The 22,826-nt window shown below is 40.3% G+C and overlaps 1 protein-coding gene across 8 annotated transcripts in view; it reads left to right on the forward strand.

The window, feature by feature from the left end:
• celf4 (CUGBP, Elav-like family member 4) overlaps window positions 1-22,826 on the forward strand; it is a 903,775-nt gene that overhangs the window by 877,156 nt on the left and 3,793 nt on the right. For all 8 annotated transcript variants that reach the window (XM_052037920.1, XM_052037946.1, XM_052037937.1 and 5 more), the window contains exon 13: window positions 506-671. In XM_052037920.1, coding sequence (XP_051893880.1) covers window positions 506-633 — 128 coding nt within the window. In that variant the 3' untranslated portion in view covers window positions 634-671. The remainder of the gene's footprint in view (window positions 1-505; window positions 672-22,826) is intronic.

Genomic DNA, 22,826 nt, shown 5'->3' on the forward strand with positions numbered 1-22,826 from the left:
CTATGTAACCCATCACCCTCCCACTCTCCTGTATCCATCAGCCATCTCTTTCACGATCAAAAACAATAATTCCAGCATATAAAATTATACCAGCAATAAAATGCATCAAAATTCCACATTTGCACAAAGCATTGATCTGATTTTTGATATAAGCAGCATTGCCTTTAGCTAAATTATATTCATGCAGGAGACACATACACCTTGAAAACAAATCAGAAATTAACTTGGTCCAGCCTATGTATAAAAATATTGTGATTGCCAGGTAAAGAATTGTTAAAGAAATTGTAATAATGATATTTTAATCTGTGGGACTTGAACTCTTCAGAGCTTAAATTCTTTGGTTTCCCTGGAGAACGTTTCCATTTAAATGTGGAAGTACCTTTTAAGTGGAAAGAGCAGTCTGGTGAAAACAAGGGGTTGAGCTGAGGTCTCAAGCAATACAAGCATGAACTGTTGTATTAGTTCTTCCTGGCCCACGAAGTTGTAAAACCAATGTTTTTGGCAGGTTTTGTGAGTTTTGACAATCCTGCCAGTGCCCAGGCTGCCATCCAGGCAATGAATGGTTTTCAAATTGGCATGAAGAGGCTGAAAGTACAGCTCAAGAGGCCGAAAGATGCCAACCGCCCTTACTGAACCGCTGCAACTCAACTGAGACTTGAGAGCTATTACAGGTAATTTTTAGAATTTCTGATATCTTTATATAATCCTATATACATTGTGATATCTACTTTAGCAATTCCTATCACCATTTTAACCTCTGGTGCCTATTATTTGTATACAATCAATCCATTCATGGCTATCAATTCTAAGGTTAATATTTCACAGAACATTGGGATTGAACTAATATTCCCATGATCTTCAAAATTCCAATTCTTTCTTAAATGGATATCAAATGTATAGCATTAATAATGGCATCTATCAACCGACTTTTAAAACTATAAGATTTGTGCAAATTTCATATTCACAGAAGCATTCAAGGCGAGTTCATGTGGTTAATGTAAATAAATCGGGAACATTTACTTAGGTTATAATAATTATTACTATCATTGAACCGTGGCTTTGTTTAACTAAAGTGAACTGTTGAATGGAACAGTGTATATTACTAAAACAAACTATGGGATTAGAAATTAGTTGATGCTGCTTTATTTTACAGGTGTAATTTTGAGCAGCCTGTCTGTGCACACATTCCATGTGGATGTCCATCATTGTCACATTGGTAAAGTGTTCAGCATGAGAACTTAGTGCCTGCACCCAAAGCAGGCATTAGACACCTCATATGCAAACAGGGAAGCTTATATCTGTTCCAGGATACACAACCAGCATAGGCCTCTTACCTCCAGGGTAGTAAGGTCTGCAAGAGATTTAACTTTGATGGCTGCCACCAAATGGCTAACTCATCCGAATGTGGATCTGGTAAAGACAGCAGCAGTCCCTAAGGCCATTGCCCACTCCTTCTAGGCTTGCTCCCAATCAGGCCAGCCTGAGGAGCAGGAATATCCTGAAATCCATATGAGACCCAATATCACATGGACCTTTAGCCAGCCAACAGATGAAATCATTTCCTGTACTCAGTTCATGTTAGCAGACTCCACCATGTTAAATTGACCATGAGTCTATTCTTGATTTATTATCATCGATCATTAAGTAGGACATTTTTCTGTGAGAACAGAGTGAAACGAGGGAAAATACTGTTTCACATGCATTTAAGGATCTTGAAGCATATGACTGATGACTAGATGGACTATCTGAATGTTCATAATGAGAAGGATATTGTGAATGCAGAGATTAATAAAATGGGAACCTTCAGTCGTGAGGACTTATTTTTCAAAACAACACTATTTCAGAATGTCGTTCTTTCATTAGATTAACAGACAATGCAGAGTTACTGAATGCTGTGGAAAAAGAAACAAATCCAGTGGAAAATCAGTTTGATTAGAAATAGCTGTACACTTAAAAGTCTTCATCTCAAATGATAATGTACAGGCAATGACGTTAGACAGTGGGCCTCACCTCAAAGTAATTGCATGCTTTATAAATAGGATTGTAGCTGTAATATAATTTTATACAGTTTTATGATTTAAAGATGCTTAAGAGATTCAATTTTTTATAGATGAAGTTAAGAACTTTATCTCTAAAAAAATTGAATCTCTTAAGCATTTTTAAAGTTAAGAACTTTATCTTTCTCTCTTCGTATGAGGGACACAATTTTCCAGAGCAAAAAGTATTTTTTAGTCTACTGCAGAAGTCCCATATTTGATTTCCCCCTCCAGAAAAGTGCAGGATTGTTGTGGATTTAATAAGAGTTTCACGAACAGGGGCCAGAAAATGACAATCAACATAGCACAGTTAATCGAATTAACAAGAAGCCACATCTTGAGATTGCAGTGGTGGAATAAACAAATGATATATATTTTAGAAGAGAGTTATGGCTTTAACCCATGAATCCAATTTCTTTGTGTGTTGTGCTCTTGATTTTAGAAACTTGTACACATGGCATTGTTTTTCTCATCTCTATAAACACAAAGTCAGTTATTTCTGGAGTTAAACAGAATTGTGGCAATTGAATTGGTCCACTCAGAAATTTAACCCAATTCTACCAAAAGAGCATTGCACTTGTGCCACTGACACAAATAAGCATTCTATGAATGGTGGAATTTCCCAAATAATGCTTATTTGGAGCATTGCCAAAGAAATTGGGTCTTTTAGCTTTGTGCAGCTATTGTTGGTCTTTCTCAGGACAACCATGTTCTATTGGCACTATTCTCTGAGAAGGCCCAAGAATAAATGATATATTAAATAATAATATCTGCATTTCCCAATTTCTTAAGTTCTGAACCTTGGAATTTCTACTCTAAACAGAACTACCTCTCTATCTTTCTTCCCTTCTTTAAGAAGTTCCTAAAAATCTACCTCTTAGGCTTAATATGTTGTGATGTGGCAGTAGAACCATTGCCATAGTGCACCCATAGTCTGCTTTGGCACACTTCATGCTTGCAAGAAGTGCACAGAGTCTGCACTTGTAGTCGTCAACCAATGGATACCCTTGTGCCCCAGTTGCCATGCTCACATACAGCTGGAAGACTGCCACAGAATGGAAGTCCTGGAGTCAGGTTTTGACCTGCATGGTTCCCTGTCTGTGGTTACACATCAGCTGGCCTTTAAGTCTAGTGTAGGGCAGAGCTGTCTGGCATTATCATAAAGGGAGTGTGCAGGTCATGCAGCTGCACAGTGTGAAAGCCTATGGTCCCAACAGAGCCACATTCTATTTGCCTGCTGGTCTCTGGCAAAAGAGAATGAAATGTTATCAGCACTCTTTGAATAAGGAGTATTATTGGCCATGTTTAAACAACAGTGGATGGAGAGCTGCAAGAAGTTAACACCAGCCTGGAATGAACCAGATGCACTGGTGAGGGTGCAGAGAAGGTTCACCAGGATGTTGCTTGGGATGGAGGGTTTCAGTTACGAGGAGAGACTGGAAAGGTTAGGACTGTTTTCCCTGGAGCGGAGGAGGTTAAGAGGGGACATGATTGAGGTATATAAAATTATGAGGGGTATAGATAGGGTGGATTGCAAGAAACTCTTCCCCTTATCACAGGCAAATAAAACTAAAGGACAGAGATTTAAGTTGAGGGGTAAGAGATTTAGAGAGGTTCTGAGGGTGCCCTTTATCACCCAGAGAGTGATGGAAGCAGAGTCACTGACAGCACTTAAGAAGTGTCTAGATGAGCGCTTGAATCGCCAAGGCAGAGAAAGCTATGGGCCAAGTGCTGGAATATGGGATTAATACAGATGGGTGCCCACTGGTCAGCATGGACATGGTGGGCCGAATGGCCTGCTTCCATGCTATATGACTCTATGACACAACATTTTATTGCAGCTGTGACCTTAGCAACCAGTGGCAATGCAGTCCTTGCTCTGCCCTGAGACTGTATTTGCAACTGCAGCAGGTGGCAGATTTCAATGAAGATATTCCTGTTGATATATAGACTTCTCATCCATTGTTCCTCACAGACGTGCTGTTGAGGTAAGTGTATCTAAGCACCTTGAGTGGATTTGACCTCCTCCTGAGACCCTCCTTCATCTCCTCTTCCTGCAGCTTTTGATGCTCTGCACACCCCTACTTTTTCTTCTGGTTATGCTGTGTTGCATGGAGAGTTGCAACTCGTGTCATTGGTATTGGTTTATTATCATCATTTGTACCGAGGTACAGTGAAAAACTTGTCTTGCATACTGTTCATACAGATCAATTCATTACACAGTGCATTGAGGTAGTACAGGGTAAAAACAATAACAGAATACAGAGTAAATTGTCACAGCTACAGAGGAAGTGTAGTGCTGGCAGACAATAAGGTACAAGATCATAATAAGGTAGATTCTGAGGTCAAGAGTCTGTCTCATCATATAAGGAAACTGTTCAATAGTGTTATGACAGTGGGATGGAAGCTGTCCTTAAGCCTGGTGGTGTGTACCCTCAGGCTCCTGTATCTTCTGCCTGATGGGAGAGGAGAGAACAGAGAATGACCCAGGTGGTGGGGTCTTTGATTATGATTATGCTTTGATTATACGAAGACAGCAAGAAGTATAGGCAGAGTCCATGGAGAGGAGGGTGGTTTCCATAATGTTCTGGGCTGTGTTCACAACTCTCTGCAGTTTCTTGCGGTCCTGGGCAGAGCAGTTGCCATACCAAGCCGTGATGCATCCAGATAGGATGCTTTCTATGGTGCATAGATAAAAGTTGCACTGGAGGCTGTCAGCGTGGGTGATGACAAACCAATCCCCTTCTGTTCAAAATGTGCATAGAATGCATTAAGTTAATCAGAAAGGGATGCGCTGTTGTTGACTATGCTGCCCGGCTTCGTTTTGTAGCCTGTTATAGCATGTAAGCCTTGCCACAACTGACAACTGGTCTGGGACTCTATTTTGAACTGGTATTGTCTCTTGGCATCTCTGATAGCTTTACAGAGGTCGTATCTCGATTTCTTGTGAAGGTCAGAGTCACCTGATCAGAATGCAGCACTCCTCGACTTCAGTTGGGAGTGGATCTTCCAGTTCATCCATGGTTTCCAGTTTGGGGACACCTGTATTGTCCTCTTTGGTACGCAGTCCTCAACACACTTGCCGATGAAGTCTGTGATGATGGTGACATACTCATCTAGGCTGGCAGCTGAGTCTTTGAACATGGACCAGTCTACTGACTCAAAGCAGATGTGTAGGAACAGTTGATTTGAGCAAAATCCTTGAAGTCAAGTGAAAGTCCTTCAGCCCCTGCTAAATGTCCCTCTGTAGACTTTTGAAACTTAGAATGACAGCCAGAAGAAATCAATCAGGCAGTTGATGTCCTTTTTAAATAGTATTAGTGTGAGTTCCTTCCTGCTGTTGAAGCCTTGTGAGGCTCTACCAGGTCAAAAGAGGGCACTAGTTGGAATATTGAGCTGCAGATTGGAAGTGCTGGCATCAACTCAAAATTATATGCCCTCCCTAAAATGAGATCCCCACTACAAGTCACTCTACAAATGTGCACAATTTAGGAACCTAAGGGCAGACTTTGTGCCAAAAATGGAGGCTAATGATCTAAATTTGTGCCATAAACATTTAGTTTTAATAGCTCCAGTATAATAAACAGAACATACAGGGTTAACCTTTGCAGGTATGTGTATACCACATCGTTTTCATTCTCTTTCTTTACTGTATAAATTCCATTGCAATATAGAGAATGATATCGTGATGAGGTGACAACTGTGAATGACAGTGTTTAAATTTTGGCCACAATGACCTCTTTTTCTGGACATTTGTGAAGCAAACTCAATAATATTCATGTATTCAAGGAAAAAAAATCAAGGAGGACGATTGAGAGCAAATGTTAATTACCACATTTCTACCAAAAAATTCCATCCCTGGTCAGAGGAAAAAAGTGTGCCTCATAAACACATCAGCATGTTGTCTTCTGCCTCTGAAGTTAATGGATTAAATTCTGAGACAGCATACAACACGCTGAGGAGAGCATACAATACAGCAGTTGAGATTTACCAACTGGGATTGAATTTGTAGGCTTGTTTACCAAGTTCATTCTGATTTTGCGCTAATCTTACTTTATGTTTAAGTAAAGCATAAAGCTTTGCAAAGAGACTTCATTAAAACATTTCAGACATCATTTTGCAAGTTACTGATGGGTTGCCCCTCCAATGTTATTTCGGGGAGGTTTGTCCCGAGCCTCAATTGTTCCTCTAAACTAAGTGAAAAGAGGGGAGTTTTTTTGCCATGAATTCTCATTTCAGAATTATAATTCCACAATACAAACTTTCATGATGACATACAGATTTATTCTTTTTTAGGACAAGCAGTTCTGTCCTGAGCTCTGAATTTTTCATTCAAGGCTTGAATTATAAAATCCAATAAATTCACAATACCTTGATTTAGATGGAAGCATTGAATTATTTTGTTAAATTTCCAGATAACATGGATTGTCATGTTCATAGCTCCATTGCTAAATCCGTTTGTGCTTGATTATATGCGAGATCTATTTCTATCAGGATAATGTAATTTTACTGAACGAGTTGCATTAAAGAGCACATCTGTCAGAGGTACAGAAGAACCGGAGCTAGATGTGAGTTTTACAAATGGCATTCATTAAGTTGAAGCAAACTGTAATATAGCAAGTCAGCAGCACACTGAGACAGGAAAGGAATGAACAGACAAGGATTTCTAATGATTAGGAAACATTGTGATTGATTGAGCCCAAATGGTAATCATCCATTTACAGAACAATTGGTTACTCTATTCAGTGTGGCATCTATCAGTAGCTCAGTGGTTTACTCAAACCAGAGCTGATCTTCAGCTCCTGCATGGTCTTTGTTTCCAAGATTGCCTTATTCTATCCGCACATTACCCACCCGTGAAAATAAAAAAAAACTGCAGATGCTGGAAATCTGAAATAAAACAGAAAAAGCTCAGAAAAATCAGCAGGTCAGGCAGCATCTGTGGAAAGAGAAACAATTAACGTTTCAGATTGAAGGCTCTTATCAGAACGTCCACCACAGAACATCAGGGTATGGTCTCCCGGACAGTCACAGACCTCAGTTTTTCAGGAGGTCTTCTCTCCACAGCTTCCAACCTTATAGTGCCCCAGCCCCATACAGCTAGCTTCTACCTCCTGCAGAAAAAAAGGTAATGATGGAGGGTCTTCAACCTGAAATGTTAACTGTTTCCCTTTCAGTGGGTGATGTCTGACCTAATGAGTTTATCCAGCATGGTGTATCCTAGGTGTACACTAGGTGTATTCTTGGACATTGTGGGAAGCAAGGGAAGAGATTGCTGGGGCCCTGGCAGAGATTTTTGTATCACTGTTCACTACAGGTGAGATTCCAGAAGACTGGTGAGTGGCTAATGATGTGCCTTTGTTTTGAGAAGGGCTACAAGGACAAGCCAGGGAACTACAGGCCAGTGAGCCTTACATCAGTGGTGGGAAAGTTACTGGAGAGGATTCTGAGGGACGGAATGTATTTGCATTTGGAAAGGAAAAGATTGATTGGGGATAGTCACATGACTTTGTTTTTGAGAGATCCTGCCTCACAAATTTGATTGAGTTTTTTGAGGATGTGATCAACAGGATTGAACAGAGCAGGGTGGCTGAAGTTGTCTACATGAACTGAGCAATGCCTTTGACAAGAGGCTGATCCAGAAGGTTAGAATACCTGGGATCCAGGGTGATAGAGCAAACTGGATACAAAATTAGCTTGGCAGTAAGAGGCAGAGGGTGGTAGTAGAGGTTGCTTTTTAGATTAGAGACACCAGTGGTGTGCTGTAGGGTCCTTTACTTTAGTCATGGCGGACAGTGAAGAAAGTTGGCTAAATTTACAACAGGATCCAGATTAACTGGAAAAGTAGGCAAGGAAATGGCAGATAGAATTTAATTCAGACAAGCGTGAAATGCCACATTTTGGGAAGATCAACCATGCCAGGACATACACAGTGAAAGGCAGTGCCCTGGGGAATGTCATTGAACAGTGAGACGTTGGGGTACAAGTCAATAGTTCCCTGAAAGTGGCGACACAGGTCGACCAAGTGTGAAGAAGGCATATGATATGCTTGCCTTCATTGGCTGAAACGTTGATTATACGAGTAGGGACATTATATTACAATTGTATGAATCTTTGGTAAGGCTGCACTTTGAGTTCTGTGTACAGTCTGGTCACCACACTATAGGAAGGGTGTGATTAAGCTAGATAAGGTGCAGAAAAAGATTCACAGGAATGTTGCTTGGACTGGAGGGGATGAGTTTTGAAGAGAGACTGAATAAGCTAGGACAGTTTCCCTTGGAGCAAAAAAGGCTGAGGGGTGACCTGATAGAGATTTATAAAATTACGAGGGGCAAAGATAAGGTGAATGGTCACAGTCTTTTTCTCTGGATAGGGGAGTCTAACACTGGAGAGCATAGGTTTAAGATGACAGAGGAAAGATATAAAGGAGATCTGAGGGGCAAGATTTTCACATAGAGGGCAGTGGGTATATGGAACAAGGAAGTGATACAGGCAGGCACAATTACAAGGTTTAGAAGATATTCAGACATAGGTATGAAAGATTTAGAGGGATATGAGCCAAACGCAGACAAATAGGATTGACGTAGATAGGCATCTTGGTCAGCATGGACGAGTTGGGCCAAAGGGCCTGTTTCTGTGCTGTATGACTCTATGAACCTATGAATCCATTTTCTTTTTTTATTATTATCTAACCCATACCTCCTTTCTCTCTGCCACCCTCTCATCAACATTTGCATCAATTCTGCAATGTGTTTCCATCATGGATCTCCACCCCAATACTCCAAAGGTTGAAATATTACCACACCTTTACATTCCTTTCAAACATACAAGGCCTCTTTTTGCCCTATCAAAACTCTTGACTATGCTAATTTTGAGATCTCCTCCAGCTTACACATTCATGCATGCCTTCAACTTTCACACAGGCTTCCTCTTTGCCCACTGGGTGCCCCAATCCACCATGTCTAGGCTCTCTTTGTCAATGTGCTTCAGTCTTTTAAAAGTAATTCCACATTCCCTCCATCATCAACAGCTACTTCAGAACCTTTCTTTTCATCTGAGCCTTTGATCCTCACCTCACCTCCACCGTTTTACTTGCCAGCTTTCATGTCTTTCATGTCTCTCCAATGTCTTTCTGATTGTGAAAAAACACAAGAACACATGAAAATAGGAGCAGCAGTGGGCCAGCTGGCTCCTCAAGCCTGCGCTGTCATTCACTCAACTCTTCCTCTGTGCCAGATCCTTAACAGCTCTCAATTCCACAATCTGTCCAGCTTCACTTTAAATAAGTTGTGGAAATACTTCTTTGTTTATCGCCACTTGTTCAGAGAAGAAAATGGCTACAGTCCAGGGTGTAAGGTTCAAGAGGAACCAAAGAGATTGAATTTGTTAAATAGGTTTCTTATGGTCGCATGTACTAAGATACAGTGAAAAACTTTGTTTTTCATGCCACCCATTTCATCACATCAGTACCTTGAGGTAGTACAAGGGAAACGCAATAACAGAGAGCAGAATGTAGTGTTAAAGTCACAGAGAAAGTGCAGTACAGACAGACAATAAGGTGCAAGGTCATGATGAGGTAGAATGTGAGGTCAAGAGACCATCTTATCATACAAGAGATCCATTCAGTAGTCTTATAACAGTGGGATAGAGGCTGTCCCTGAGCCTAGTGCTGCGTGCTTTCAAGCTTTTGTATCTTCTGTCTGATGGGATGAGGGAGAAGAAAGAATATCCAGAGTAGGTGGGGTCTTTGATTATGTTGGCTGCTTTACCAAGGCAGAGAGAAGTAGACAGAGTCCATGGAGGGCAGGCATGATGCGCTGAGTTGTGTCCACAACTCTCGTCAGTTTCTTGCAGGCTCAAGCAGAACAGTTGGCATACCAAGCTGTGAAGCGTCTGGATAGGATGATTTCTGTGATGCATCTATAAAAATTGGTGAGGGTCAAAGGGGATATGCCATATTTCTTTAGCCTCCTGAGGAAAGTAGATCTGCTGGTGAGCTTTCTTGGCCGTGGCATCTACGTGATTGGACCAAGTCAGGCTATTGGTGATGTTCACTACAAGAAACTTGAAGAACTCAACCTTCTCAACCTCAGTGCCATTGCCATAAACAGGAGCATTGGAATTGCTTTCTCGTCTCAGCTGTAGTATTATTTTTCAATTGGGCTAAAATGTGATAATGTGTAACTTCTCCTGAGGTGAAAGATGCTGATCCTTGCTGGATCACTCCATCTGAAAACTCCTTTCACTGGTTTATTTGATTATTCCTTCAAAGTTAAGGGATAGCAAATACTTTTGCCTTCTGTGACTGAATAAGATTAAGCATGGGCTGCAAGGGAAAGCATAAGAAACCAGCAAAGGCTATATAAAACCATTTTTGTGAACTCATTGGTTTTGAATGTATTTATTTATGGTTCAAGCAACTTTTTAAAACATTACAATTTGATTAAAACCTTTACTGTTTCACATGCTCTTGTGCAGCGTAGACATGTATGAAATCAATCATGAAACAGAACAGACTTCCTGCCAGCACGGCATAAATCTATGCAGAGGCATCTGCTGAAGAAAGTATTTAAACTACTCTGCTCAACTTCCTTCATAATTGGGATATGACTGTCTCCTCAGAACAAATTGTTTGCCGTAGTGCAGTTCATGTGCCCTGCATTTCATGGCCTAAAACTGCAAATTGCAAATGTGAAGAAACCAGAAATCAGTTATCTGAAACTGAGGAAAACTATGTCCTCGTGGGTTAGAACGTAAAAAGTTAAACTGTGACAGCTGGAAATCTGAAATAAAAACAGAGTGCATTGCAAGCAAAGCATATCAATCAGCATTTTAGATGGTATCCTTCACTGGAGCCTTTCTGCCTGAAGGATCCATCCAAACAAAGTCTGTCTTTTCTTGCCCAAATGCAGCTGTTGCGATCCAGCATTTTGTGATTTTGTTGCAATTTTTAAATATTCATCTTTTGCTGGGAATGTGGGTTACGTGGTGATTTTAGGTGTTGCGGCCGAGCGCTGTAATCATCATTGAAAAGGGAATAATAAAGTAGCAAGGAATTATGAAGTGCTCAAGCTCAACCCAGGTTGCAGATAGGGCTGAAATGCTAATCGACTACCCCATTCTGCTCCACCAGGATAACTGAATTACCCTCCTATTTAACCTTAATTTTAATACCTTCCCTTTTTCATTGCTTGAATTGATGGTAAATATAAATGTTGATAATGGTGCAAATCCTCAGCCCGACACCAGTGCCCAGGAATTACACGGGTACTCCTGTGCATTTCCAGCACGGTGTCAGTCTCAATCAACAGCAGCACTGTCTGCCTTGCCCACCTGTGCCAGATGGATTTTTCATGGAGTCCAACAGGGCAACAAGATCTTCCACAGATTTCCCAGCTGTCAGGCTGGAATGTCTGCCCTGATCCCATGCAGGGTTAAACCTGATGCAAGCACAGCAGTCTTTGTTCAAATGAATGGGAGGCATCCCTGGGAGAAGAGTAAGTAATTGTCTTTATTATTTATTTAAGTCAGTTTTAATGACTTCCATTGGTTTGCAGAGTGTGCGTATGCTGGCTGTATAAGTGTAAAGAAGATGTAGCGTACTTAGTAATTTTAAGGTTTTTGTTTTGTTTACATGTTTGAAGTGCTACTTACTGTTTGCGAGTGTCAAAGGTGTTCACAGAAATTCAATGGGCCTGACCACACTGACACTTTGACTACCCATGAGTCTGGGGGTGCGGGGTCTCACCAGTTGTGAAAGCTGTTGTGTGAGTGCAGCCAGCACTTTGACAGCTCCTGTGCTGCTCGGAGCCACACTGAAGAACCGCAAGCCAGACTGCCTGCTGAAGGTTGGGCAGGGAACCACATTGGAACAAATAGTGTGGCCCCTGGGTAGGTGGGCTGTGAGTTGTGGAGCAAAGGAAGATTTGTATCAACATCTTAAGTACTGGCGTGAGAATAAGCTCCTGAGATCGTCGGTGCCAGGGAGCTGAAATAATGCTTAATTAAAGTGATTTAATGAGCGATAGACCCAGGTATCAGTCACATCAGGGCTAATGTTATCCCTGGTGCTTTACCCCTCACCCCTGGTGCTAGTTTCTCCCCGCACACCGTGCACCCCCCCCCCCCCCAACTCACTTTCTCCTGGATGAGCCACCAAGCATCACAGCTACTTATTAGAACATCACACCTGGGGATTAATAGACAAGCATTGTTTCTAGCACCTGAGGGTTTGAGTCTGGAATTGAAAGCATTGTTCTCAAATCCACCAGGATTTTCTCCTACCCTGATGCAGACTCCATTTTCGGGATAATTTCTGGAACGGCCATAAAGAAGCAGACATGTAATTCATGTGTCACTGGATACAGTTCTGGTATCCTAAACAACAACCTGGTAGAAATCAATAATTCAACAAAGAATGAGAATTCAACCTGGCATCATTCCCTATCCTTACAGTTCAGTTCCTCACTAGGCAATATACTAACCAATGGAGATACAAGCAGAGCCCACCAGTGTTAGTTTTAAAACCTGCCATTACAGTTCTGTAATCAATACCGCAAGTTGCATATTCATTTTTATCTCATCCTGGAGAAATAAATATTCACAGTTGTAGTAACAAACTCCACTTTACAGAAATCTAAAACAATGGTTCTTATTTTTACTTCAGTGTCCACAGAAACTAGTGAAGGTGAATTTTGGTATTGATCTTATTTTTGAGGTCAGCCATGAAGGGTTATCTGTTTGAAAGGAACGTGCTGTTAGAACCTGAATGAGTTTCCAGAAAAAGTCCCCCAGAGTGCTGTGCCTATTTTTTTTTTGAAGTACACACATTGAGAAACAATTTTACTCTGTCTCAGTCATTGTACTACAACATAATGGATAATAACTGTCTGCAGCCCTTAAAAATGAGAGACTTGTCAATACCCTAGGTGGTGATTCTTGCATCTCTAATTATTTTTAGCATATTATCTCAGACAAAGACACAGCAGGAGAAAGGAACTTAAATAGAAGAACTTTTGTCATGGTGGGAGCAAAGGGTTAGAAGTGCTGTGTTTTCTGGAGTTTTGCCGATAGAAGTGTTTATTGATTAGCATATCAGTAATATAGTATTTGTTTTTTTGTTGCAGCCATTTTTAAGTTGTTAATGTTTTACACAATGTTGCAATAATACCCGCATTGGCAAATATTCCATTTATATTTCTGTTTGTGACTTCTCCCACTTCCCATGCCAGCCATGTTATAATTTATTTGAAAGAGGTTATAAATGTTGTGCTATCTGTTATTATAACCATTGCCTCAGCTCATTTCATTAGAACTTACAGGCAGGAGACTGTGGAAACTCCTCACGATTCCAAGCCAGATCCTAAAGATCAAAGTCTGACACAACAAGTTTAATTTTGACCCCTCAGAGCAAGTGGAGTGAGGTGGGTTAAAATTTCCAAAAGTGGCAACCCAACCTCAACTCACCTCCACCTCAACGCCTCCACAAAGCAAGAAAGGTCAGCATGGACACGAAAGGTCAAAGGGCCCCTCTCTGTGCTATACAACTCCATGACTTAAAACTTTTGTTTCACAGTAGTGAGTTAAAGGGATGGGTGACTAATGCGTTCTATTGCTAAAATATTTGTGTCTTCAGTTCAACACTGAGATGAAAAATTACAAAAGGAGGCTTGAGTGAGGCATATGTGCCATCAGGGACTAGTTGGGATGAATGGTCTGTCTCTGTGCCATATGTCCTGCATAATCCAAAGTATTCTGACTAGGGTCTGAGAAACTTAGCAGCTAAATGGGGGTCAATCAGAAGTAAGTCAATCCAGTGTGTGGCTTTACAGCACCAGAAGGAGCAGATGTGCTCTCCACGCCCCAATAAGCGCATATTCTTCCTCCCATCTTCCATGCTCTGGTTGACACCCTCAGACCTCTTCTCTCTCACCTACTGTCAAACCTCTGATATCCTAATCCCAAAGACTAAATCACTTCTCTCCCACTAAATCCCAGGTCCTTCTTCCATCTGCAGCCCTGCTGATCCTTTGAATTCCACACGTTCCTACTGTCACTCAATCTCTAACACACCTCTTCACTGCTCACCAGTTTCCTTCATCCATGATAGTCATGGTAACAAAAAGACAGGAAAACAAATCTTGAATGTTTGATGTAGGTAACTAAATTAGGGAAGACCTCTGCTAAATTTGTTCTCCTGGATTTCCCCACCAACTAGTTTGGCCACATAGATTTTAACACACGTACTCCAGGAAATGGGGTTCACTTTCACTTTTCATTTTCTAAGATTATCCTGGAATGGGGAAGTAAGGGCTCAGTGGACTTGTCACTCCATCAACGCCAATGGCCAACCCACTGGTTTTTGTCAGTGGCATACTGCTCAGCAGCTCAAAGACCTGCCATTTTCTAGTAGTAAGCTACTTTAAATTAGTAGTAAGCTGCTTTAAATCCGGATCTTATCCATAAAGTCCCTAATTGAAGCTTCAGTCAAGCACAGGCAAGAATTTGAGCTGTGCATCTGCCAATTATTCTACAAGAAATGGCACTGAAGATATTCAACAAGGGACACTTTCAATTATTATTGTGTGCCCAGGAGATGCAGCCCAACTTTAGCCAGCCCCTGAATCTGATTGTGTTCTTGCTACTAACTGGGCCAATGGAAATGAAGTCAAGGCTTGCAAATCAGAGCTTGCAAGTCCTGATGCAGGGTCATGATTCAAAATGTCTATTTTCCTTTTTCCTCCACAGATAGCGCTCAACCCACTGAATTCCTCCAACAGTTTGTTTTTTTTTGCTCAAGTCAGCGCCACCTCTTCATGGCAACAAAAATCAAAACTAACCATTGTCTCTAATTTGGGTGATTCCTCCTCAGCAGATTGAAATCAAAATCTAGAGCCATCTTGTGAAATGCACTGAGCAGGGCATGAGATTCAACCATGACCAATGGGTTCAAACGTCTCTCATGACTGACAGCTGCTTATATATATTCTCAATTAGAGGTGGTAACCGAAGGCAACAGGCTAAATAAAAACAGGACTGCACAACAGAAGTGGCTGCCTGGTCATCTTGAGCAATGCCACTGCAATGTGCTGTTCAATGTTTTCAGCCTCAAAAATACTGGACTTTTGAAAGAAATGATTTTCTGTGCATTTCTAAAGATTAATTCAGTAAAAATGAAAATTGAGACATGCACATAGACATATTTCTTAAATCTTGGTAAGCCAGGAATTAACTGTAAGATATTGATCTTTTATTTTTGAATTGATGCTAACACAGTACAGCAGGCCTCAAAGGGCTTTTAAAAGCTTTATATTTAAAATGTCAAGTCAATGACTGTTGTGTTCATTTTAAAACATGAAGAAAAATCTATTCCTGCTGTGCGCATTTCTGTTGACATTGGGAATGAGGAATTCTTGAACATGGAGGCTTGAACGATTTTTTTGTTTAGTGAGATGGCATAATGACTCCTGACTTGCCAGCTCACAGACTGTAAACTGTAAATGAGGATATTTTTCATGAGAAGAATGTTGGAGGTCACAGAGGGAGAGATTCAGACAGGTCAAATATTCATTAACTTCCTCACTAAACAAGACTAAGATTTGGGAGAGTAAAGCACATCAGATATCCACTATTTAGAATAACAATAGCACTGAGGGAGTGAGAGAATAATCAAAGGAAATGTATCTGGAGAGAGGACATAAGATAAGATTTCTTTATTAGTCACATGTACATCAAAACACACAGTGAAATGCATCTTTTATGTAGAGTGTTCTGGGGGCAGCCAACAAGTGTTGCCATGCTTCCAGTGCCAACATAGCATGCCCACAACTTCCTAACCCATACATCTTTGGAATGTGGGAGGAAACCAGAGCATCCAGAGGAAACCCACACAGACATGGGGAGAACATACAAGCTCCTTACAGACAGTGGCCAGAATTGAACCTGGGTTGCTGCCGCTGTAATAGCATTACGCTAACTGCTACAGGTGATGAATTACTATCTAAGAACTATCCAGGACTTAGAGTTTATCAGAACAGTCAAGATTCGTAAACTATCAAATGTGACATTTTGAAGTAACATCTATTTTATATTCAAGACATGTCCGTGTTGAAAGTAATACCCTTCAAGTAATGATGCGCAGAGCTTGCGTGTTCTACCTGTGACCACTTGGGTGACCACTCTGGGTTCCACACACACGTCAGATCGGCAAATGTACAAATGGCAAAGAGGAGTTGGTGGGCACATGAGAGATAATAATTTGTAGGGCCACAGGGATATAGGAGAGGTGAATGGGATTGCTCTGTTGGGAGCTGGCATGGATCCAATGGACTGAATGGCCTCCTTTGTTGTAGTGAGTAATTCTTCAGATCTCAAATATGGACTTCTCTTACATTTGAAAAAGAGCTCCCAGTCTGCAGTGTAAAGTAGAAAACTGTCATTGTTTCACCTTTCACGATGAAATAGTTCTATTTCTATTTTATTTTAGCTTTTATATATAATTTCATTGTGTGGTAACCCCATGAGCCAAGACCATGCATCAGGATTGTGAATGTACTTTCCCACACTGCTGTCATTTCAAAAGTACAAAGCCGAACTAAAATTTTATCTAAAAGGAAGCAATTGACATGGTTGCTTGTAAAGATATAAAGTGGTGTAGTTAAGAGTCAAAAATGTAATTTCCAAGCATGGTAGTACATCCAGACACACTATTTTTATCCTCTCTTGAGATGTGTGCGTCACTGACAAGGTCAGCATTTAATGCTCAGATCCTCAGTATCCCTGAGAATGTGGTGACGAGCTGCCTTCTTGAATCACTGTGTCCTTGTGGTTAAAGTACTCCCCCAGAGTTGATTAGTAACTAGAACTCTTTTACGTTAATGCTTGTCAAAACCTTTGATTCTTTATTGCAATATTTTTAAAAGCATTATAGTCAAACTGCTCTTCCAAACTCTGGTGACTTTCTTTTGCCCTCAGCTGCAACAGCTTGATATGGGAATAGCTGGTTCTATAGACTTGGATAGAACCAAATGTATCCTATAGATATTGTATATGGATGAGCTGCCAGAGGAAGTGGTTGAGGCAGGTACATTAACAACATTTAAAAGGTACTTGGACAGGTACATGGATAGGAAAGGTTTAGCAGGATATGGGCTAAATGTGGGCAAATGGGACTAGCTTCGATGGGCATCTTGGTTGCCATAGACCAGAAAGGCCAAAAGGCCTGTTTCCATGCTATATGGCTCTATTTGGGTGTCCATGTGCACAGACAACTGAAATTAAGGAAAGAGTACCAGATATCAATCAAAAAGGAAAATGATAAACTCATCTTAATCTCAAGGAAGTTAAAACATAAAAGTTCGAAAAGCAAGCTTTGTTTGTACAGAAATTGAACAGCAAATGCTGAAAATACGCATCAGGTCAGGCACCATCTGTGGAGAGAGATAAAGAGAGTCAACTTTCAGGTTGATGACCTGTCGATGACTGCTTTATTTCAGATTTCCAGAATCTGCAGTGTTTCCCCTTGTATAGTTTTGGTCAGAAGCCATGTGGAGCTCTGTTCAGTTTTGGGAACCCCACCTCAGAAGAGCCTGAAGGGCATAATACACAGATTCACAAGAACAATGCCATCTTCAGGGTAACATGACAGCGACAGGTTGCCTGAACTTGGTTTGTATTTCCTTGAGCTAGAAGGTTAAGGTAATTTATTTGAGATATTTAAAATTATAATGGGATTTGAAACGATAGATATATTGAATTATAGAATGATTTAGCACTGAAGGAGGTCGTGCTACTGCCAGCTTTTTAAAAGAGTAATCCTTTTAATCCCAGTCCTCTGCCCTTTCGTTAGAGCCCTGTAAATACTTCCCCTTCAAATACTTATTCAATTCTTTTTTGAAAGTTATGATTGAAGCGGTTTCCACCATGCTTTCAGCTAGTGCTTTTCAGATGGTAACAAATTATAGTGTAACAAAAGATGGTTTCCTCCATATCAGCTCTGATTCCTTTGCCTAATGCTTTAAATCTACATGTGGTTTCTACCTATCCTGCCCCAGAAACAATGTTTCCCTATTTACACTGTCCCTGTACCCACTTTAAAATTGTAGCATTTATTTCATTCTTACTCAATTTCACTGCTCTTTGCTTTAAGTGTTATCTGCCAATGTGTCCACCCACCAGCCTGGTCATAACCTCCTGAAGTCAGTTACTGACCTATTCAGATGGGAAGGACATCCTGTACATCAAAGTCCAGGTCATTAATCCAAGTTAGCAACTAACCTCCGGGGGGCACCACTGTGCATTTCCCTCCAGTCTGAACAAAAGCCATTCTCCACAACTTCCCTTTAGCCAATTTCCCATTGATGCTGGCACTAACCTTTTAATCCTAGCATCTTTAATTTAGCTAGTAAAGTTTAATGTATGCAACCTAATCAAAGTTAGACCCTGATTTTTTTTTGTTTAGATTCTGATTATTTATGTTGGATGCTAATTAAAAAAGGAGAGAATGATGCAGAATTATGCCTATGAATTGGAGTTCACCCATTTTGAACTGTCAAACATGTCCGAGTTCATTAAGAAAGTCACAACATTGGCAGCTGCTGTGTCATTACTGTCCTGACTGCTGGAAAGGCTAGCCAGTAGATGCAGAAAAGACTGCCGTGGAGGTGAGGGAAAAGAGGTGGAGGAGGGGAGAACTAATCTCCAGTGTGTGCAATCGCCACCCCAGATCACCACCACGAACCATGGCCCCATATTCCACCCACACAAACCAAAGCACTGAATCCTGAGATGTATATGGTCCCAATAACTGCAAGGTGTGGGTTCATCCATCTGGTAGACACAGAACATAGAACAATATAGCACAGGAACAGGCCCTTCAACCCACAATGTCTGTGCTGAACATGATGCCAAGTTAAATTAAATCTCTTCTGCCTACATTGAATCAACTTGCACCAAGCTTCATAACGTAGAAGTGTTGTGACCATCGAGGGAACACACACAGTGACAGCCACTCTAAGGGGAGGCATCCACAGGCCAATATCCTGATGGGTGCTAAACAACCCAGAACTGGTCAGTTGTGTGATCTGACCAGTGGAGATATGCTTTTGTGCATCATTTATAAATGGAAAACGCACCCAAATGTGTTCTCTTTCCAGGCTCCAGTACGTAGATGGTAAAGGAACACACTTGATTCAGAACCCGCATAACTATGGCAGTTTTGAGAAGCAAAGAACACAAGAAAATTGTTTCTTCTGGTAGGGAAATCTAGATTATGACAGTCTACTAAAAATTGGGGCTAGACCAACCAGGAGTGCAACCAGGCAGTACTTATACATGCAAGTAATGTGGAATTGTGTAAGTTTCTCTGCCAAAAGCATTGAATGCTAATTCACTTGAAGTTTGAGGACAGAGAAAAGTAGATCCCTATTAGGCATAAGTGGATTGGGAAGCAGAGTAAGTAAATAGAGTTGAAGTATGGATCACCAAGCATCCAAGTGAATTTTGGAATGTGCCCAAAGGACTGAATAGCCCACTTCAGTCCTTGTGTCGGTGTTGAAAAGAATATGGAAGAACCAGTGACAGGGAAGACACCTCGAACTTCACCCTGGTCAATGCTGCTAAACACTGTACATTTTACTCTGCTTCTGAAATTTAGTTTGTTGAGTCAAAGAATGAATTTGGAAGCGTGGTACATTGTGTTTAGCACTGCCAATGGGTGGCAAATTGAGGTAGAATATTACAAAGCATCCCCAGAAAAACATGCCAATCCTCAATGAGTACCATTGGCTGTCCAATTTCTGTCTGCCAATGAGCTGGGAGCAAGCACACTGGCTGTTCCTGCAAAGGATTATCATGGCTGTTTTCTATCTGTCCTCTCCCTTTAAAAGGACATACTGACCAGTCCATTATATGGTTGTATTGGCATGTGTAAAATGCTGCTTCTAAATTATTCAAGGTTCTCTTTTATCACTTAGGCCTTTGCTGCATATTGAGGAACAGCATCGAGTTGGTCGATCGTCCTCGGAGTAATCACTGCTAGTGACTAAGCTACTCTTCACTGATGTTCCTTGTAGAATTCAATAAGATTGGACTAAATTGGGAATTTAAATAATTAACCAAGGAAACAAAAAATTTTGCTTTTCTTAGAAGGCTGCCACAACTTATAATAATTGGTCATTGGTAAGCTGGGCATGCTACAAAACATTAAATAAAGATCTGAAATCTGAAAATAAAAATCTGAAGAAGGAATTTGGATTGTACATTACACACAAGCTCTACATTCTTTTAGTGATGCTAATAAGTAACAAAGGCCTCCTGGGATTTGCTTGGTTACCTGGTAGAGGTTATGAAGTAACTTAAGGGAATTTTTTTTTAATGAATGCAGGCACCAATGTATTTCTCCAGCTTTTTGCCCTTCTCCTAGAAGTTTGTATTATTACTAGCCGAGCAATACTGAGGCTTGAGTACCTAGCTAATTTTTTTTCTTCCTAGTTTAGAGATTCATAACTAATTGTAAAATCACTACCTCTATCCTGGCACTATCCTACTAACATCGCACATCCTCATTTCACACAATGCAATGCAGAAGAGACTCTCAATTTACTTTTAATGCCAATGTATTGATGTTGTATTGGGAATTGCAAATATAAAAAGAAACATGCTAAGGTGGAAGACAAAAATATTGCAGATGCTGGGATCTGGAACAAAAACTGAACGCTGGAAGGACTCAGCAGGTCAATCAGCTGAATTCTTCCAGCATTGTGTTTTTATGCTAAAGTGAAAGCCTTTTGCTCTTTGTATCTGGGAAAGTAATTATGATGTCAAAAAACTGCAAAACATTGGCACCTATGGTTAAAAGGTTTATAAAAAGCAAGTAATTCATACATTTGTAAAGTTATGCTAAGCAGATATAAATTATGTTTTCTGAATGCTGTCAGGTCATGATAGAATTTCTTTCTTTATGCAATCATTTGGGCCTTTAAGACAAAACCCATAGAGTTCAAAAAAGAAAAGACACCTCCAAGTCTTGTCCTTCCTGGAGCCAACTCAGGACTGAAGAAAATCCTGGGCATTCCTACTTCTTTCATTACAAAGGAGTTGGCTCAGGAGCGATGATCTTTGGCTTTAAGTTCCTTTTTCCCTGTGTAACTGTAATTTGTTTTGATTTGCTAGTGTGATTTCTCTTGCTAGTATTCCAACTATATGAACAATTATTTTCTTTCTCGTTCGATGAACAGCGTATTAGTCTGAATTTGGGATGCAAGTCTGTAATAAGTGGGTGAACAATTGAAATATCGTTACACTGTAACCAATGTCTGTCTGCTGTCATGCATTTAATCATGGTTTCTTTAGCATTCACTGCATACATCATTACATGACTGTTAATCATGTGTTTGTAATTTTATATGCCTTTGCAAGGCTTCATCCATTTCCTTGAGTTTGTTTTCTTAATTTTCGATTGCAAGTATTGCTTTTGACTGATGCTGTGTTTGGTACTTTTCCCCCTCCAAAAAACAAAAATTCTTTTCTTCTTTTGTCATTCGAACAAAAACCAAACCAAGCAGAGACAGTCATAACCCGCAGTCTCAGGCTGTAGGAAAAGTATCCATAACAATGAAATGGAGAAAACGGTCCAGTGCGTAAGTTCTGTCAACTAGAAGTTAAAGTGTGATCTGATGGCGTCATGTAACGAGCTCAACAATTGGTTGCATGACATGCCGTCAAGTTTCGTGAAGGTGCTGTGAAAGCATTTTTCTTGGATGTTGTATCAGTTAATGATTGGCCAGTCATGATCACATGTGCCTTTTGACTGTGTGCTGCCACTATTCTTGCTGTGCTCATTTTTAGTTTAGTGTTTGCGGTGGTTATTTTGATAATAATTATTACTTTTGTTTCTTTTATTTTCTTTCAGTCCTGTCAGCTTTCTTCGCTTCTTTAGATGTCACATAAAACATTGATTCCCAATCCTTTATTTTAAGAAAAATACAAATGAGGTTTAACTGTATAATAAAATTTGTGGTTGATTTCTTTGCACTGAAAATATTGTGATTTGTTTATTTTTCGGAGTAGGGGGCCTTTTTCATTTGAAGTGACTAGGACAAAAAAAAATAGTTGGACACTAGCAGTCATAACCCAAACTTTCACAATCGAGATAAAATGGCCAATCGTGCCTAGTAATTCTAGCAATTTCAGATTCATTTTCAGTAGTATGTAAAAACAGTCAGAACAATAGTGCTTCTTTCGTGCAACTGAAAAAGGGTCCTTTGAAATTGTTTTTTATTTTTGCTGTTGTAATTGTTCGATTGCTGTGTACGGTTTGCTCTTTGTTTAACCAACAGTGTGGGAACCTGCCAGCATGGATTGATATTCTGCATGTCACTTCCACTAAAGTGGATCATTGCAGTTCTAGTATCTATGGTATTAAAACTGTAAGCGGAATCTGCCTGCTAGCTGTAGACAGAACTGCTGTGAGATTTTTCTTTGGATTAATATATTACCTCTAACATTTAATATAAAATTGCACTTTTTAAAAGATATAATTGAGTTTCTTAAAGAGACAGTATCCCTATGACCAGCCCAGGCTGAAGGCTAAAAGTGTCCATAATCAACTCTTTAAGTATATCTGTCAAATACTGCAGCCTTCTCAAAATGTTTTGTGAGCTCCACTCTTCTCTGATGTCCTGTCACTATTTTTAAAAGTAAAATAAAAACAGGAAGTGCTAGAAATACTCAACAGGTCAGACAGCCCCTGTGAAGAGAAAGGTAGAGTTATCATCTCAAGTCTTCATTTGA

The sequence above is a fragment of the Pristis pectinata genome, chromosome 2 (genome assembly GCF_009764475.1).
Source record: "Pristis pectinata isolate sPriPec2 chromosome 2, sPriPec2.1.pri, whole genome shotgun sequence".
Lineage (NCBI taxonomy): Eukaryota > Metazoa > Chordata > Chondrichthyes > Rhinopristiformes > Pristidae > Pristis > Pristis pectinata.